At 40.8% G+C, this 20,374-nt stretch overlaps 1 protein-coding gene across 1 annotated transcript in view; it reads left to right on the forward strand.

Moving 5' to 3' along the window:
- The window catches only part of TRPM6 (transient receptor potential cation channel subfamily M member 6), a 117,418-nt gene that overhangs the window by 16,210 nt on the left and 80,834 nt on the right, over positions 1–20,374 (forward strand). The window contains exons 3-11 of the mRNA XM_064176336.1: positions 2,141–2,324; positions 2,681–2,894; positions 4,198–4,322; positions 5,040–5,211; positions 6,496–6,670; positions 7,774–7,897; positions 9,972–10,044; positions 10,165–10,265; positions 19,799–19,933. Coding sequence (XP_064032406.1) covers positions 2,141–2,324; positions 2,681–2,894; positions 4,198–4,322; positions 5,040–5,211; positions 6,496–6,670; positions 7,774–7,897; positions 9,972–10,044; positions 10,165–10,265; positions 19,799–19,933 — 1,303 coding nt within the window. The remainder of the gene's footprint in view (positions 1–2,140; positions 2,325–2,680; positions 2,895–4,197; positions 4,323–5,039; positions 5,212–6,495; positions 6,671–7,773; positions 7,898–9,971; positions 10,045–10,164; positions 10,266–19,798; positions 19,934–20,374) is intronic.

Below are 20,374 nucleotides of genomic sequence, written 5' to 3' on the forward strand. Positions count from 1 at the left end.
AACACTGAGGGTGAAAGCCTGCTCTCTGAAGTCCTACACAGTCTGTGAAGATAATAAAGGAAAAGGTGAATCAAGCCAGTTTGCAGAGGCCAAACCCCTGTCACTGGCATTAGATGTTAGTGAGTGGTAAAGGTGGTGTCATGGATTGAGCTGATTGTGTTGAGCTGATGAATATATTCAAATACCATGGTACTGTTATGCCAGCTTCAAAATGAAACTGCTGGCTGCAGCAATGCATTTGTGGGGCTTGAAATTCAGGTAGTAACATGAGAGACTTCCTAATTGCTGTTGCTGTTTCTGGTTTCCAGTATTTGCAGTGTTGGCCTTTTCAGCTGGGCTGGCTTCTGTGTACTGAGATGGAGAAGTGTTTTATTGCTGGCTTCTGCTGCTGCTTCTGCATTTTGCTACACATTTTCTGCAAATAGGCTAAAGTAATTGCACATTGTATTATCTCAGTAAATCCTCAATCCAGGAGTTTTTTTTGTGTTACTTTCCTTGTGAGAGCAGGCTATGTTAACCCAGGATAGGTGGCTAGTGCTCTATCTCTGTATCAACTCAGGAGTGGCTGCATCAGTGGAAGAAAAACAATTGGCAGCACAGAGGTAAATTTGTCTAGGCTGCTGAATTACAGATGGTTGTTATGGCTTGGGTAGAGAACCTGACGGTGAGTATATGTTATATGGATGCACGTTTACGCAGGAGTTAGGCCACTGGAGAATGTCCAAAGAACCAGTGGCTGGACCAGGCTAAGACTGAAGTGGCTCAGGTGGATTTGGACTACCAGTGTAGGGGTGAATTATTTATAGCTCAGTGGGCCCATGTACCTCAGGTCATCAAGGGAGGGATGCAAAATACAGATGGTCCTGAGATCAAGGAGTGCACTTAACCATGGGCATTATTGCGCAGGTTGTGCATGACCATGAAACATGCTGCAGTAAAGCAAGCCAAGTGCTTAATGCATCGTGTGATATGGAGGATGATGGTAAAAATGTAATATGGAGAGACCTGCCAAGGTGAATGCCACATGCTCAAAATGGTGGAAGCAACTGCCCGATGGTTGGAAGCGTACTGTGTGCACCACACCACTTCCTGGAGCAATATCCTGGGCTTTGAAAAGGAAGTCTTATGATGATACGGCACCATAGAAAAAACTGAGTCAGATAATGAGACTCATTTCTGAAACAGCCTCATGAACACTTGGGCCAAGGATCATGGCATTGAGCTCAATGTGCTGCAGACCCTATCATGCACTAGCTGCCAGGAAAATCAAATGCTACATCAGAAGACTGCTAAAGACTACACTGAAAACAATGTGGGTGGAGCTCTTAAAAACTGGGGCAATCTTTAGCAAAAGCCACCTGATTAATTAGCACCAAAGGATCTGCCAATTGAGCTCTCTCTGCCCTGTCAAAACTCCCACATATCTCAGAAGGAGACAAATCCCTGTAGTGCATGTGACAAATATATTAGGGAAGACCTTCTGTGTTAGTCTTGCTTCAGGCAAAGGCAGACCCATCCATGAGACTGGTTTTGCCTTAGGACCTGAGTGGAGCTTGTGGGTTATGAAGAAGTATGGAGAATTCCACTGTGTACAAAATGATCTAATTTTGGGTGCAAACAGACAGTGAATTAAATTATGTAATGTTAATCATTAAATACATCTGCTGGGCAACGGATATTTCCATATGCAAAACTGAGCAATGTTCTAGGTTTGTTCAGCGAGCATAAATTTCATTTTCTTCCCAAGAAGCTGAGAGGGGCTACACTCAGGACAGCCTGCTAAGCCAGCCACTGGGGTATTCCATACCCTAACAGAGTCTACTATATAAAGGGTGTGGGGGGTGGGGACTGCTGCAGGGAGTGACCATGATTGCCTGGCAGTGGGTTCTGACGTGTGTTACATTTTACGTTACTCATTTTATGTATTACTTATTTTTAATAGTGCTGTTATTCCAGATGTTTGTTCTTTATACTGTTCTATTAAACTCTCCTTGACTCAGCCCACAGGGTTTTGCATTTTGCTCACCCACCTAAGGTGGGTGTGGGGCAGTTTTGTGAATGACTATCTGGGGCTTGGCTGCAGCTGGGCTTGAAACCATGACAGCTTAATATAAAGTAATTTCTTTATTTTTAATATGAGATGTTGCTGCGGACGGTTGATTGGAGACCACACAGGAATAGACTGTAGCTGGCCTACAGCTTATCAGGTTGCTCCACAGAAAGACGGTGAGGAATGGTCTGTGCAAAACCACACAAAGACAAGTCCAACAGATGCGTTTGGTACAATCAATTTCCAAGATGGAGATCACACCTACCATGCCAAGGTAATAGATGCTACATTTATGTGTCTCACTTCAGTTATCATTTCAGCATAAGAAAGGCAAAAAGTGGGTTTGGGTGAATATCAGATTGTCTTAAGAAGGCAGAGGAATCTGAAAGTAAGTTAGGTTAGACTGTGTGTATGATATTTTTACACTAAGCATTGCAGCAATTAAGCATAGTCTTTCTTGCTGCCTGTGTTGGTCACTGCTATATGCTTGTGCTATCATGTTAGTTGTATTGTGAAAGTTGTAATCTTTCACAAAATCTTTAAGACATTAATGTTAAGAATTTTGCAAGATACTGCATTTTTTTCCTCTTGGAATATTTAAAGCATCTTTGTTTTACTCATTTCTTACAGTATATTAGACTCTCTTATGACAGCAGTTTGGATCAACTGCTGCACCTGATGGTTAAAGAATGGCAGATGGAGTTGCCAAAGTTAGTGATCTCTGTTCATGGAGGCATTCAAAATTTCAAGCTTTCGTCGAAGATCAAGAAGGTTTTCAGCAAGGGATTGGTGAAGGCTGCTGAGACTACAGGAGCATGGATAATTACAGAAGGCATCAACAGTGGTAGTGTAACTGTTCTTTGTTTCAGTCTGACGTGGGTTAGGAACTTCCCCCCCACACCCCCTCTATTGGAATTTACCAGAGTAGCTCACAGGGCCTGGAACTAAGATGAAGCTGTATTTACAGAAAAGCAAAATTTACATGCATTTACACACAATACTTACGAGTATTCACAATTATATACAAATCAAAAATAATACTCCCAGACAAAAGGAACTGCCCAGAAGGGCTCAAAACTACCTCCCTCTTTCTCCCTCTCTATCTCCCGGACAGACAAAAAAAACAAGCAGCAAAGTTTATGTTGTTTTCTCTTAGCCAAAATTAATGGAAAGATACAAGAGCGGATTTAAGAGGGAGTGATTAGATCCAGCAACACAGACCAGACTGAGAAAGATTGTTTACATTTTAGCTTTTTATCCCTCTCAGCAAACCAATGAAAATTACAGACCTCATAATTATTTTCTTTTCACAACCAATGATCTAATTGATCTCATTAAATATTCCAATTAGCCTCAAACCAGCACACAGTCTTCCTCTGGCGTCGTTTCTCTGTGCATGAGCATATATACATGTAGGGTGCTATAAAGAATTTAGTTTTCTTTATAGTTTGAGATTTTATCACAAAATGTTCTTGAAAAAGAAACAATGTGTAATTCAGAGGCCGACGGCATGTTCCTTTGCTGTCCACAGGCATTCTGAATATTTTTTTCTATTAAAGAGCAGATTGTTCTGCCTGAAATATTGAAATATTGATAGTAGAAAACCAGAACCTATTTGCAGTCAATTTTACCTGCTTCATTTAAAACACTTTAGTTCTTAGGACTGTTGGTGGTGGTTTTGAAAAAGTTTTCAAAGCTAAATTCAACTTGTGTTTTATAATAAAGTAGGTTTTTTATTTGGATAATCCATTAACCAGCCTATTAGTAGTAACTGAAGCTCTCTGTAGGCTGCTCTCAAAAACAGCGAGTCAGTGAGTCACAGAACGAAAGAGTTTCACTTCCTTAGATTTTATTCAATCTGGTGACATTACAGGAGTACTGTCATTTGCATTTGTGTAAATAGTAAAGTTTTATGGAGGTAGAGAACTGCTTGAGCAACCTATATAGGTGTTATTAAATTAGAAATATGTGTTGAGTTTCAAGCGTTGGTGAATTATGTCAGTCTTACAATTCTTGCAGTGTGCATTAAATACATGATTTGAGTGGGGTTGTTTGTTTCTCATAACCACTGAATAAATTTAGTTGTTGGTGTTCTGTAGCAGGTCTCTGAATGTAGAAGAGAAATGATGATTTACTTATCTGTTTAGGAGTCTCCAGGCATGTTGGAGATGCACTGAAAGGCCTTGCCTCACCACACCTAAGAAAGATCTGTGCTGTTGGGATTCCTCCATGGGGTATCATTGAGAACCAAAGAGATCTCATTGGAAAAGATGTGAGTTGAAGACAAATTAATAATAAAAGCTTTTGTGTTCAGAGGATATTGCATCTTTCTTTCATACTTATTTTCTGCTTGTTGCAGTTTTCTGGTTTGGTATTTTTCTCAGTAATAGAGGCTTTCATTTTGCAGAGCAGTAAAATTCTGTGACACGTTGAGATTCTGTATTTTGCTTTTTAGTACATAAATTAGTACTTCTACAATGTATCTTCTGTTAGAAGAAATTGTCATTACTTTTTGAAATGTTGAAATTAATTAGGCAATTCTCTTGTGGATGCCAGTAATGTGTTACTTAATGCATGTGATTTTTACTCATAAACTAGAACTTTATATGAATGCCAGTGTAAGGGCACAATCTGCATAACTATCTAAAAACACTTCAGAGGTGTTTATCATCCCAAATAAATAATAGCTCACATGTTTTTAATGAGAATACACTCAGGAAAAATATGGTATTGTGGATCAACTGTTGCAAAGAAAGGTAACGCAGTGGCTCCTGCCCAAAGACTGCAAGCATAATCAGAAATGCTTTCTGTGGTATTAACTGAGGCTTTTTCTCCTAAGAGTCAAATGAAAGGCTATGTTTGAATGATGCAGCAAAGAAGTGTGATGGAGACTTTCAAAAGATCACAATATGATGAAGAAATACATACAAATCAGGCAATATAAATGGTGATATTTTGTTCATTTCATTGAAGATTTTTTTTTCTTTAGGTAGTTTGCCTGTACCAGACTCTTGGCAATCCACTTAGCAAGCTAAGTACCCTCAACAGCATGCATTCTCATTTTCTAATGGCAGATGATGGGACAGTAGGCCAGTACGGAAATGAAATGATGCTCAGGAGGAATCTGGAGAAGTACATATCACTTCAAAAAATACACACAAGTGAGTGCTGCTGTAGTCAGCTTTACAGCATAAGAACCTATCCTGAAAGCTGCAGTGGTACTTGACATTTCATGTTACATGTTGTGCATCTTCATTTGCCACAGATTTCATTGAGGTTGGAAGTTATTAATCGCAGGTGTCTTGAACTCTGAATATCAGGAGAATGAAAAGAACTGCATCTTTATAAGTCATAATGCATTTGGGCTAACTGGTATTCTGGTTTCTCAGTTGTAGACACATGAATTTATGAGATTATTAAGTATTAAATATTAAGTATTTGCTCACTTTGCAGCTTTGTATGGTCTCTGAATTAGCTCTAGATAGTTTCCTAGCATTTGCTATGTTCTTCCCCCATTCATTGCTTTTATCCTTACCACTCTTTTATATTGCAACCCTGTGATGTCCTCAGGTACAGAAACAGACTGATTATGAAAGGAATGTGTTCAGTCAATGTTTGTTTGTTTGTCAGATTGCATACTACCATTGCTTGCCTATACAGTAACTGGGTTATAATGTGGAAATCATGAGCAAGATATTTATTATACAGGCATGTATTTATTTTTGTGCACTAGATTGTATAAATTATGTGTGGAAATTCACTTTTAACCTAGAGATTTAAAATACAGGTTATGTTAAGAAGAATTTTACCAGGGTTATGATATTGAGTCCTTGCTCTCTTTACATGCTAACATGGCAATATTTACAGACTTCATAACTTACACAGTTTTTTTAACGTGTTTTTATTCAGATTTCCTTACTCAGGCTTTTGTTGTTGTGAGGTGTACAAGTCGTATTTTCTGGGTTTTTTTTTTTTTTTTTTTTTTTTTTTTTAATTTCTATTTAGTATTATTTAAGATTTTATTTTTGATTGTTAAACCCAATTCTGCTGCTGTAGAATTTCAGAAATTCTAAAGAAGTGTTTGATTACTTTGTGTGGAGATAAACAAATGGCTGCCGACCAGTTTTCATGTACTGTCTTGGTGTGTAAGAATTACCATAAAGAGCAAAGGGTTATTTTGAAGGATGTTTCTAGTTTTCCATGCTAGGGTAGCTTAAAATTTTGTCAGGAGGTGTTCATGGTCTTTTTGATCTGACTGCAGAAGTTCTGTGAAAATCTCCAAACGTGTAAGTCGAATTAGAGTCAGTGCAGGCATGATTTCCTCTCTATTGAACCGTATGTAAGACTTCTTAATGAGCACTTATTTACAAGATGTTCTGATTTTTTTTTCCTCTGTGTGTGTGACTAAGACCTGTTTGTAACTGGTTGGGTGTGTTCTGAAACAGGAATGGGCCAAGGTGTACCTGTAGTTGGGTTGGTGGTGGAAGGAGGCCCAAATGTGATCCTGATGGTGTGCGAATATGTGAGGGCCAGCCCAGCTGTCCCTGTCGTGGTCTATGAGGGCACTGGCAGAGCTGCAGATATCCTGGCTTTTACCCACAAACACATGGGTGATACAGGGTGAGTAGCGGCATAATGCGCCTCCTCCTGGGTCTATTGTGCTGGGAGGGTCTTGAAAACACCTGTTCAATACCGCTGAGATAATTTTTAATGATTGTAGCAGTGACTTCACTGTAGTCTATTTGCTGGGTTTTACTTCTGTGAAGCAAGAGCTGAATTTCTTCCTTCCCTGCCTCATACTAGTGTCGAAAGGATTGTTCTGCAGAATTTACTGTGACTTTTTTTGAGAGGGAAAAGAAATTACATCTAGCTGTCTTGAGATACTGTAACATTTCTTGCTTTTGGCAAGGGACACTGCTGGATGACCACAGAGTGCCTCCTTAGGTTTTGACTTAATCCTTTTTTCCTGCCGCTAATATTCTCTAAGTGGTCTGGGACTTGTGTTGCACAAAGCTTTTGAGATTCGGGCTGGGGTTAGTTGCTGTAGGAGCCTTGGACTGGGGGTAAGAGGTGGGCTGAGGTTCCTTGGATTTTGTTTACCCAGTGGTAGCTCAGATTTGTCATCTTTGTCTAGCTGTAACTTTATGTCACCTCCAGCGTAGCCTCAGCTGCAGATTCTATTAAATTTAACCTGATGATAATTTTACATCCAAAGAGGGAATAAATATATATATATATATTTATTGCCAATTAATATTTTTGTGGAAGTTTTTGAAAATCAGGACTTTTAAAATAAAATATTATCTCTCCTAAACATTGGGGATGGGCTGTGGATTATATTTCTGCCTAATGTGTTGCATTGTGAGCTATTTCATTCGTTTGTGTTTTCTTCCATATCTTTGATCTTTTAGCAAAAATAAGTTTGCTAAGCTTTTAGTGACTTTTATCTTTTTATTCACAGACAGTCCTTTGAAAATTAATTTTTTCCTTCATTCAGTTTCCAACACTTTACATGCATGTCAGAGTTCACGTTTGTGTGAATTATTATTGTGGAATACCATTGCTTTCTTTTGTTGAAGGAAGGCAAGGATAGGTCAACAGCGAAGCAGAAGTAAAAGATTTCTCATATGTCTCTGCTTTGCAAAAGTTTTGTCTTTTTATGAGGTGTGATTTGGGTTGGTAAGTAAGTATATATATATTCTTGCTTGTTAACTTTTTTCCAGGGAGCTGCGCCCTCAGGTGAAAGAGGAAATCTTAGTGATGATACAAAACACATTTAGCTTGGGACAGAAACAGTCCAGTCATCTATTTCACATTTTGATGGAATGCATGGAGCACCGAGAGGCTGTGAGTTGGGTTCATGCACTGAGTTTAGTATATCTTCATTTACTGTGGTACTTTTTGATCTTTTTCTACTGGGTTGGCATGGCAAAAACAGCAGTTGTAGAAGTAATGGTGTTATCTCTGATATAATGATAACACAAAAGTAGGCCAATTTATAAATCAAGTAGGTCCACAACTTCTCTTCAGTTAACTTTTCCAGTCTCAGTGGTTGCTTAGGAAATGACAGCCTTTCTGATTGTAGTAAAAGGCCAGAAATATTTGTTTCACAGGAAATGTTAAATAATTTTTTGGGGGTTCCCTTTCCCAGTCTCCTCCCCCTCTCCTTCTCAAAACTCCTTGAATCTCCTCTCATCTCATGGTACCTTAGTTGCAACTTGGAAATATTTCCGTCTTTTCTTTTACTTATATAAGAACTGTGCAAGAAATTGTCTCTGAGTATTAACATGTGTTTTTAAGATGTGCTGTTGTGTTTAGAGGCTCATGTGCTGATTTGTGAGTAGAGTCTTAGAATGGTTTGGATTGAAAGCAACCTTAAAGATCATGTAGTTCCAAAGGTAGAGTCCATCTTTCCTATAGGTCCCCTTTAAGTACTAGAAGGCTGATATGACATCTCCCGGGAACTTTTGCTTTTCCTGTATGAACAACCCCAACCCAAACTCTCTCATCCTGTCCTCACATGGGAGTTGCTTCAGGCCCATGATCATCTTCATGGCCTACTCGAACAAGTCCATATCTTCCTCATGCTGGGCTCCAGAGCAGGACATAGTACTCCAGGTGAGGCCTCACCACGTTGGAATAGAGAGTCACCTCCCTCGACCTGTTTGGGACACTTTTTTTTGATGCAGCCTAGTATATGCAACTGACTTTCTGGGCAGCAAGTGAGCATTTCTTGCTGATGTCCAGCTTTTTGTCCATCAGTACCCCAACTCCTTCTCCTTAAGGCTTCTGTCAATCTACTCATCACCCAGCCTGTATTTGTGCTTGAGATTGCCCCAGCTCAGGTGCAGGACCTTACACTTGGACATGCTGAATTTCATGAGATTTGCATTGGCCCAGCTCACTAGCTTCTTGAGGTCCCTTTGCATGGCATCCCTTCCCTCTGTGGTATCAACCACACTGCTCAGCTTGATTTCATCTGCAAACTTGCTGAGAGCATGCTCAATCCCACTGTCCAGTGAAGAGGTTGAATAATCCTGATGTCAATGTGGACCTCTCAGGCACATCACTCATTGTTGGTTTCTGTCTGGACATTATACAGCATATTCCTTAACTACTAAGTGGTCCACCTGTTGCTCCAGTTCAGATACAAGGTTATTGTGAGGGACAGCATCAAATAATTTGTGCTAGTCCAGGTAGATAACATCAATCACTGTTTTGTTATCCAGCAGTGTTGTAAGCCTCTTGTAAGAAGGCTACCAAGTTTGTCAGGCTCAATTTACCCTCAGTTACACCATGCTGCCTGTCACCAACCACTTCTCAATTTTCCCTTTCCTTTCCTTCCTGGTTTTCAGGATCATCTGCTCTATGATCTTTCTGAGCACAGAAGTGAGACTAGCCAGCCTGTAGTACCCCAAGTCTTCCTTTTTGTCTTTTTGTTAAAAATTAGGTCTATGTTACCCCTTTTCCAGTCACTGGAAACTTCACTGTTCTGCTGTGACTTTTCATGTTGGAGTGCCAAATGTTTGTCACAGGAGCGATGACACTTGCAGCAATAGTCACTAAAATGTAAACTACCCAGTATGTTTTTATTACTTTTGTTTTACTCTGAATGTCTGTTTTCTAGTTGAAAGCTGAGTAGATATTAGCCGTGTTTCATTTTTACATTTCTTAGTCTAATGAAGAGGAAATAGACCTGTGTTATTATGCAGTAGGGTGATCCTAGTTTGCCTGAGATGCTACTGCATTAAAAAATAAAATACTACAGTTGGTGTCTTGAATAAAGGGACCTTTGTCTGGGTCTTTGTCATTGCTTGTGCTGAAATGTGTATGATTTAATGTACTATGGCCCTTACCAAGGATAAATAGCTATGTGCTTCTCTGCCTCATCTCAAATAGTGTATTTCTGCAATCCTAACAGATAACCGTATTTGATGCAGAGTCAGAAGATCAGCAGGATGTTGATTTGGCAATTCTGACCTCACTCTTGAAAGGTACTGATCTAAAAATATTACCTGTTTTCATCTGGTGTGTATTCCCATTGGCTTACTGTTTCAAAGCAAAGGAGCAATACCAATATATGAAAACTTCTTGGTATTTTACTTGTTTCCTAGGTACAAATATGTCTGCTTCAGATCAGCTAGATTTAGCATTGGCCTGGAACCAGCTAGATATTGCCAAGAAGCACATACTGGTCTATGGACAACACTGGAAGGTATTGTGACTTTTCGTATTTTGCAGTGCCTTTATGCTTTATTATGATGACTAATTTCCCATGATTTGCATTTGTCAAGCTTTAATTAAGGAACACTTTCATGTTTGGTGTTACTCTTCTGAGGTAATTGTCTTCTATTTTGCAGAGGTGTTAATCTTAAAACTGAAGTATTCAACTGCAGAGTGTATCAGATGAAGAATAAAGCACATTTGTTTTTCCAAAGAAGAAGTGATATCTAAATTTCTTGTAGTTTTCACTGCTGGCTTTATAAATTTGTTTCAGTGTTCCATCCAGATAGGTATTTTACAAGTGTATTGGCAATTACTGGTGGTCAAGGATATTTCATTGAAGCTAGAGTGCTGTATTCTCCAAAGCATTATTGCCTCTATTTTCCTAGGTCTATAGAGAAATACAGAAATAATGGTCTCTTATGGTGCTACTACATTAAAAAAGGTAGAATTAGTTGTGGTAAGGTGGCATCATGGCATTATTTCAGAAAGTGTCTCTTAAGAAGAGCTGCAGTCAAAGCAAGCCATGTTTTAGACCTATCTTAACTCACTCTGTGTGAAAGAACATACAGTAGCAGTTGAATCAGCCCTACAAATTGTGTTTTTTAAGTTTTCAGATGTTACCCAGTATTTAAATATAACCCATCTTAAGTCAGTTTTTATTTTTATTAAGGTTTTTATTGATGGTAGATATAAAACTGTATGTGCCTCAACACAAGCCATTCCTGTTTGGCATGGGTTTTTTTTTTCAAGGAATTATGCTGATGCTCCTGGAAGTACAGATGTCTACAAGTAGGCATCCATAAACTAAAAGAATTTTTGTTGCTCTCTCTATGGATTCCATTCACTGTCGTTTCTTTGCACTTACATGAGAAAAGTGGCAAGTGAAACTTGCTTTGATTGATGAAGTAGTATAAATTATGTAGTAATATAATCGTAGGACAGGATCATAGAATTGAACAGGTTGGAAAAGACCTTTAAGACCATTCACCTTATCACTACCATGACCCAAAGAGACACATCTGCATGTTGCTTCATTTGATGTCTTTTGATCCTTGGCAACAAGGAGGCTGAGAGGAGACTACAACCCACTACAACTACCTAAAGGAGGTTGTCTCTTCTCCCAAGGAAGCAGCCACAGGTTGCACCAGGGAAGGTTGATATTGGACTTAAAGAAAACTTTCTTCACCAAAAGGATTGTTAAGCATGAAAACAGGCTCACCAGGGAAGCGGTTGAGCTACCATCCCTGGAAGTATTCCAAGGATGTGTAGTGGCATTTAGTGACGTGGCATAGTTGTGAATGTGTCAGTGTTAAGTAATGCTTAGACTTGATGGTCTTTAAGGTGTTTTCTGATGTGTATGATTCTATGTGTTTGGGAAAAAAAATACAGAAATTGTCCTAGTCTCTCTCTCTTTGACACAGAAAATCTTAAAGAATTACTGCATAGCCAGCCCCTCCTTTACTCCTGACTTCTGCAAAGCTTGTCTTTTGTTTTTTCCTTATTTCTGGCAATCTTTTCTGCTCTTTATGTAGTCATCTTTTGGGATAGGCAGACCAGAATTCTGCCTAGTATTTGAGATGTAGAATTCTTCATTGAGATATTTAGTGAAATACTAGTATTTAATAGAACATTTTTTATTAATCTAAGTATAAATTCTAATAGTCCGTTTGCCTTTTTCATTTGTGTCCCGGGTTTGGGCTGATCCCTCCCCCGGGAAGAAATTCACAACACAGACCCCCCCACCCCCCTTTTTTTTGAAAGTCAGGGAAAGATGAAATTATATTTTCTTGTAGTATAAGTATAACGATGTAAAGAGAGATAATAACTAGAGAAGGAAGGAAAAAAACCCAATACAATAACCTTAAGGGAGATGGGGGAGGGGTCAAGTGGTGGTGAAGCAGCAGAAGCAGCAGTAGCCAAAACAGCAGCCGGGGAAGATAGGCGAAGGCTGCAGCAGCAGAAGCCAGCGGGAGAAAAGAGGGAGAACAAGCTGTGCTTCTAGACATTGAGCTCTTGATGCTCCAATGAAATGATATTAATTTATCTATTGTTGCCATTATGTAGCCTATCCCTGGAATGTTCATCTCTCCCCTATGTCTGAGCTAGAAGATCAGCTCAAACAGCCACAATCCACCCCTTTAATATAATTTACCATTGCAGCATCAAGTCATTCTATGTAACTAGGGATAACATCAGTATCGTAGATGGTCATTTTCCAGGCTTCAAGCATCTTTCTTCAGTTTTCGGTCATTCATCTTCTCATTTCCGTCTGTCTCAGGCATTGGCTAGCTCAATGGTTTTCTAGAACAGTCAGATGTTTTCTTCAATGCGTGGAATAGAGCAGGACTCTTGGCACTCTCAGGGCTCATACTCATGGATAGCAGGCTCTTCATGGCTTTTGGGCACCACAATCATCTGCAAAAGAATTCATAACAACATATCTACATTCTTTCTGCCAATGTCAGATTCCTTTGTGGCACACATTGTATTTCACCGTTTTTCTGCTTAACCCAATATGTATGACCAGGTCCTTCAGCAGAAACCACCCTTGGACAGGTGTAGCCTCCCGTGAAGGGGAGAATACCCAAACAGACTTGCCCAACAAATTCTTTTCACGAATGACAGGAACCCTGTCACCTTCTACCTTTTATAGGACCTCTGAATGAGCTGGGCCAGCTCGTTGGTGGAACCTCTACTATTCACTACCCAAGTGGCTTGGGCTAGATGTTTCTCCCAGTTCTTTAAGGTTCCTCCCCCCATTGCCTTTAAAGTTGTTTTCAGCAAGCCATTGTAGCATTCAGTTTTGCCTGAGGTGGGTGCAAAATAAGGGATGTGATAGATCCACTCAATGCCGTGCTCTTTGACCCAAGATTTTATGAGATTGTTTTTAAAGTGGGTACCATTATCTGATTCAATTCTCTCTGAAGCACCATGTCACCACAGGATTTGTCTTTCCAAGCCCAAAACGGTGTTATGTGCAGTCGCATGGGAAACTGGATAGGTTTCCAGCCATCCGGTGCTTGCTTCTACCATAGTCAGCACATATTGCTTTCCAGTCCGAGAACGAGGTAGAGTGATGCAATCAATCTGCCACGCTTCACCGTATTTGTACTTTGCCCATCGCTCACCATACCACAAGGGCTTCAGACGCTTGGCTTGTTTAATAGCAGCACAAATATCACATTCATGTATAACTTGTGTTATAGTGTCCATGGAGATGTTGATTGCTCTATCCCGTGCCCATTGGTAGGTAGCATCTCTGCCTTCATGTCCTGAGGAATCATGGGCCCACCAGGCTAAGAACAGTTCACCTCGGTGTTTCCAATCTAAATCCAAATCACAATTTCACATCAGTTTGAAACACCTTGGCAGCCAAATCTGCCTGATGGTTGTGCTGATGTTCCTCAGTAGCTTTACTTTTGGGCATGTGAGCGTCTATGTGTCGTACTCTTACAGGGATTTTCTCTAGACGGGTAGCAATATCCTGCCATAAGTCAGCAGCCCAAATTGGCTTTCCTTTCCGTTGCCAATTATTTCTTTTCCAGTCCTTTAGCCAACCCCATAAGGCATTAGCCACCATCCACAAATCAGTATAGGGGTAAAGCATGGGCCAGTTCTCACATTCAGCCACATCAAGAGCACGTTGGATAGCTTTTACCTCTGCAAACTGGCTCGACTCACCTTCTCCAGCTTTTGCTTCAGCCACTGCTCGCATAGGGCTCCAAACTGCAGCTCTCCATTTTCGCTTGTTTCCAATAAGGTGACAGGAACCATCAGTAAATAGAGCATAGTTCCTTTCTTCTTCAGACAAATCACTGTAAGGAGGACCTTCCTCAGCCCGACTTATTCGCTCCTCTGGAGGATTTATACAGTTTGTACCTTCTGGCCAGTTGGTGATCATCTCCACTATGCTAGGTCGTTCAAGACTCCCCATGCATGCTCACTGTGTTATGAGAGCCATCCACTTAGACCAGGTAACATCGGTTGTATGATGTGGCTATGACCCCTTTCCCTTAAACATCCAGTTCAAAACTGGTAATCTGGGAGCCAAAAGAAGCTGAGAGTGTGCCTATTACTTCTGAAGCAGCTTTTACACCTTCATAAGCAGCAAGGATCTCTTTCTCCGTTGGTGTATAGTTTACTTCTGACCCTCTATATCCTCTACTCCAGACACCAAGTGTTCAACCACGTGTTTCTCCTGGGGCTCTTTGCCATAGGCACCAGGTTGGACCATTATCACTTGCAGCCGTATACTGAATGTTCCTAATGTCTGGACCAGTTCGAACAGGCCCCAAACCCATTGCATGAACTACTTCCTGTTTTATCTGATCAAAGGCTGCTTGTTGTTCAGGTCCCCACTGAAAGTTGTTTCTCTTTCGAGTTACATCATATAAAGATTTTACAATTTGGCTGTACCCAGGGATGTGCAGCCTCCAAAATCCAACTGTTCCTAAGAAAGACAATGTGTCCTTCTTATTTGTGGGATTTGCCATGGCAGAAACTTTATTTATCACATCCATTGGAATGTGACAGCGACCATCTTGCCAACGAATTCCCAAGAATTGAATCTCTCTAGCAGGTCCTTTCACCTTGTCTCACTTTATGGCAAAACCTGCCTTCAGCAGAATGTCAATTATTTTGTTATCTTTCTCAAAAACTTCTTGTGCCGTGTTCCCCCAGACAATGATGTCATCAATGAACTGCAGATGCTCTGGAGCTCCACCTTTCTCCAATGCATCATGGATGACTGCATGACAGATCATTGAGCTGTGCTTCCACTCCTGGGGCAAACGATTAAATGTATACTGAATCCCCCTCCAAGTGAAAGCAAATCGAGGCTTGCATTTTTCTGCTATTGGAATAGAAAAGAAAGCATTAGCAACATCTATGGTTGCATACCATTTGGCCTCCCTGGATTCCAGCTCATACTGTAGTTCTAACATGTCCGGCACAGCAGAACTCATGGGCGGAGTCACTTCATTTAGGCCGTGGAAATCAACTGTAAGTCACCATTCTCCATTTGCCTTTGGCACAGGCCATATGGGACTATTGAAAGGTGAATGGGTCTTTTTAATGACGTCCTGGTGCTCCAGATGACGAATCAGATCATGTATGGGCACCAAAGAGTCACGGTTTGTTCTATATTGCCTGTGGTGTACAATTTGAGTAGCAACTGGTAACTTCACATCCTCTACAATATGCTGCCCAACAACTGCAGACTCATCTGAGAGCTCAGGCCTAGCAGACAACTTCAGTTTATCTCCAACAGCTTCTACAGTTGCTATTCCAAAGGTCCACTTAAAACCCTTGGGATCCTTAGAGTGCCCTTCTCTCAGAAAGTCAATTCCCAAGATGCAAGGTGCATTTGGACCCGTTACAATGGCATGCCTTCGCCAATCACTCCCAGTCAAACTCATCTCTGCCTCTAACCTTGTCAATTCTTGAGAGCCTCCTGTAATTCCAGAAATAGTAATAGACTCCATTCCTTTACAGTTTGAAGGCATCAATGTGCATTGTGCACCTGTGTCCACTAGAGCCCTGTATTTCTGAATTTTCAAGGTACCAGGCCATTTAACATATACATTCCAGTATATCCTGTTGTCTTCCTGGTCCCTGGCCTCCTCCTGGTAAGAGGCAGGGCCCCCCTAATGTTGGCCATTACAATTGCAATTGGCACAGTGTTTAATGGTGTTAGTTGAATCATCGCCAGAACCATCTGAGTCATGTGAGGAAACTGAGGCAACTACTCTTTTAGGCTTCTCACTCTGTAACTCTCTCACTCTTTTTAGGAGAAGTGAGGTAGGTTTTCCATCCCATTTATCCATGTTTTCACCAAACTGGTCACATAAGATTAACCAAAGAGACCCACGTGACGGTTGTCTATTTTTTAGTGAGTTAGGCTGAACTGGTCTTCTAGGAGGACGCCTATCCCTGATGGCCGAGACATGTACCCACTCTGATGGTGAAGAAGAAAGTTCACTGCCCTTTGCCAACTGGGATAGGGAGGTTTTAAATTCCTCCTTGAGTTGTTTCATGCTATCTTTAATCTCTTCAGTCATAGTATTTATGGCTGACACCATAGCATTAACCCTAAGGCTATCCTCCATTTGCCTCATTTGATCAGCGAATTCACCCACAGTCATAGAAGTTGTTGCATCATCTTTCCCCACCATTTTACTTGCCAGTGTATGGGCATAATTAGAGGGGGCAAGCTGAATAAGTTTCTTTAGGAGAGCTCGGCTCATAGGTATCTCCTCAGGGTCCTCCATTGTATAATCTCCATAGATTAGCTCTCTTATGGTTATCTCTCTCAAGCACTGAACCCCCTGTTCAATTGTATTCCAGCATAAGGGCCTCCAGGGTAAATCATCCCTGTTAGGGTACCGCAGTACCACAGCTGTCAATACTCGTGACCAGAGGTTAGAGTTGCCACCAAGATGTCCTAAGTGCTTATCTATGCCATTGTCTCTCGAGAAAACTCCCAACTGCCTTACTGTCCGAGGGTTTATTTCTATGGTGTCCATGTCTCCATGCCAGCATCTGTTCAGCCAACTCATCAGCAGTTCTCGCTCTTTCCGGCCATAGTCTTGCCTAATATGCCTGACCTCCTTCCTTGGCAATGGGGCTTTCTCCTCATCATCATTATCATCTGTCTCCTGAATGTATTTTTCCTTTGCTTTAGCCTTCCCACTCCTTGTGCCCACAAGGGTACTGGCCTTCACACCAGCCAATGTACCTTCTCCTGGATCCTCTTCCCTTTGCTTACCCTGCTCTGTTTTATCCCCATCGTCATCTGAGCTATCACGACCCCCAAGGCTAGCTGCCATTTTTCTCCTCGGTTTAACCAGGGCAAGGGAGACCTTATCTAAAGTAAACTGTGTCTTACTCTGGGAGGTGGCTTTTACTGAATCATCTGAATTTTGTTTGTCTACCTGGCTCTGTACCTCACATGGTAGTGGGGCTGAGGCTGAGGCAGAAGGACCCTTCCCCACAGCAGCAACAGCAGCCGGCTCAGCAGAGACAAGCGGGGCTAAGGCAGGAGCAGTGGCATTAGCAGGCTTGATGGCGTTAGTGGGTTTGCCTTCTGAGGACCTTGCCACCTCCCCCAGTACTGCTTCCGGTCCCCTAGTTGCAGGCAAAAGAGTCTTTGCCTCAGCAGCCTCTCTGCTGGCAGAGGCTCTGGTGCCAGTGACCCTCCTACAGATCAAAACATTCGAGCCGCATTTTCCACAAACCAGTTCCTCAACTTTGTTTGTGTGAGGGACTTTGCCATAGCCCACACCGTCTGCAGCCAGATCCGGCGCTGCCTCAGCAGTCCTTTGTAACTGCACTTCTGCAGGGGTTCCATTGCCTCTACCTTTACTTTTCTCTCTTCTATTCGGTACGAACAGGAACCAGATTGTTTCCTGCCTCCATGCTTCAGGGTCAGTAGGGTATGGGCCATGTCCAACATTTTTTCCTTCTCTCAAAGGCTCCAAGGCAGGACATTTCGCTGCTCTGCGAGCAGTCTGTCTGCCCGGTGCCGTGGCCTTCCCTCCCCAGCTTCGGTCGCAGACTGTTTCTTTAACCCTTAGCTCCCTGCTATTGCCTCCAAGAAAGGTAAAAACCTCACTTACAGCCTGTTTGTTCCTGCATCTCTCTCGTCTCCACTACAACCAGACCTACAGTAGCAGTCAAAACCATCAAGTTCATACATATTAGGCAGACTACTGGGTAGCTCATCTCTTCCAAATAACTCCTAGTCTCTGACACCAGCATAACATACGGCACACCCTCAGTGACATTCCTAAACCCTAAAACATTCCTAACAACATCTCCAACCTTCATTAGCACAGCTTTTACCGAGTCCCAGACCATCTTAGCGAAGAATGAGCACACTTGATAGTGCACCATAGCTGTAAACCACTGCTGAACTGATAGAGTCAGAATTGAGGCAATAATAGGCCAGAATATATCAAACAACTTCATTTTTCCCTGATGTTCCTATTCTGATTATCAATCAAAAGGGAAAAAAACCAAGCCAAGATTGTGCCCCACATTGGGCGCCAAAAATTCTGTCCCGGGTTTGGGCTCATCCCTCCCCTGGGAAGAAATTCACAACACAGACCCCCCGCCCCTTTTTTTTTTGAAAGTCAGGGAAAGATGAAATTGTATTTTCTTATAGTATAAGTATAACAATGTAAAGAGAGATAATAACTAGAGAAGGAAGGAAAAAAAAACAATACAATAACCTTAAGGGAGATGGGGGAGGGGTCAAGCGGCGGCGAAGCAGCAGAAGCAGCAGTAGCCAAAACAGCAGCCGGGGAAGATAGGCAAAAGCTGCAGCAGCAGAAGCCAGCGGGAGAAAAGGGGGAGAACAAGCTGTGCTTCTAGACATTGAGCTCTTGATGCTCTAATGAAATGATATTAATTTATCTATTGTTGCCATTATGTAGCCTATCCCTGGAATGTTCATCTCTCCTCTATGTCTGAGCTAGAAGATCAGCTCAAACAGCCACAATTTGTTTCCGACTTATAGCCAACTTACATTCAGGCTTGCAGGAGGTACATCTACTAACATTTTTTTCTGAGTTATTCCCAAACTTTTCTGTGGATAGGGTTGTTTCACAAACATTTGCACATTTACCAGTTTGACCTGAGTTTTTTTGTTTGTTTGTTTTGTTCTGTGTTTTTTTCTTTTTCTTTTTTTTTTTTTTTTTCCATCTGATTAGCCTTTTCTGTACCTCCTCCCATTCAGTTTTATTATGATGGGTGCTTTTTGGTTTTGGGTTTTTTTTTTTTTTTCATATTATCAAATAGTATTGCTAAGTAAGTATTCAGTATGAGGGATTTCCTTGGTCTTCTATTGCTGTTATTCTTTTTTCATACTGTCTCTGTTTAGGGTAAATCCCAACCCCCCTGTAGAGTAAACTCACTACAACATGGATTTTTGGAAATTCAGGAAAAATGAAATTGTATTTCTTAAACTGAATATAAGAGTATAAGGAGAATAAACTACTACAGAAATATAATAACCACTGTTGTAGGTAGAGCTGTGCTTTGTGGTGTCTTTGAGAGAGTTTATCTTAACACAGACTCTATCTCATGCTTGAATAGAAGTCTGCTTTAAAGAACTTCAAGTTCTGTAAAGAGTTTGTGAAAATGTAGTACCTTGAAATGGCTTGTGTCATGGGTCAAAAAAGAAAGGCTTCCTACCACTGCCTGCATTATCATACATTAGCTTCTGAATAGAATTAAAGAGTAGAGAATGTATTATCAGTATGGTTACAAAGGTAGATTTGTAGAAGTATCTATAGATGTTGAATGCACAGATCTTCCAATCTGTTGGACTTTTTTCAAACAGGTGCTTCCTCCAGCAGATTTTTCTTTGTACTGTGCACTTTAAGTGTATGTAGAGGCAAGTTATTGTAATAAATCAATCTCTAGCTGTTCAGGAATGATTTTTTTTGTTAGTTTTTTTTTTTTTTTCCAAAAGAAGACAATAATCTTCTAAACTTTTCCTTCATTTCTGTCTGTCTGGAGGTTGGAGCCTTGGAGCAGGCAATGCTGGATGCTTTAGTGATGGATCGTGTAGATTTTGTGAAACTGCTAATAGAGCATGGAGTGAACATTCACCGTTTCCTTACCATATCTCGTTTAGAAGAACTCTATAATACGGTGAGTATTCAAAATCCCAGTGCACAACTTTGGATAAGAATGTGTAGAAAGAATACTGTTTTGTTTAAGAGATTTAATAATTAGGTCACAATTTTATTTGAAAACTAATGTATTTTTGTGATTTTTCATTGTAGTGTTGGATTTTTTATTTGATACCTCAATTTTTTCTTCTTGATTCGTTGACATGAACCAGACTTGTACTGTCCTGAAACTCATGAGAAATGTGTTCTGATTCTAAATTGGTGTGTGATATGTGCTTGTCTTGCTGAAAAGCATGTCTTTTAATCAAAATGAGTTCAACTTCTTTCTAAAATGTGTCAAGATTTAAGGTAGTAAAGGTGTTGAGAGTGGTGTTGAAACGTTTTTAAGAAGTTGAAAATATGAGTTTGAATCACAGTACCCTGTGCTGAAGATCTTTTAGCTGCTTGATTTTACTGTATT

This window comes from Pogoniulus pusillus, chromosome Z (assembly GCF_015220805.1).
Source record: "Pogoniulus pusillus isolate bPogPus1 chromosome Z, bPogPus1.pri, whole genome shotgun sequence".
In the NCBI taxonomy this organism is placed as follows: domain Eukaryota; kingdom Metazoa; phylum Chordata; class Aves; order Piciformes; family Lybiidae; genus Pogoniulus; species Pogoniulus pusillus.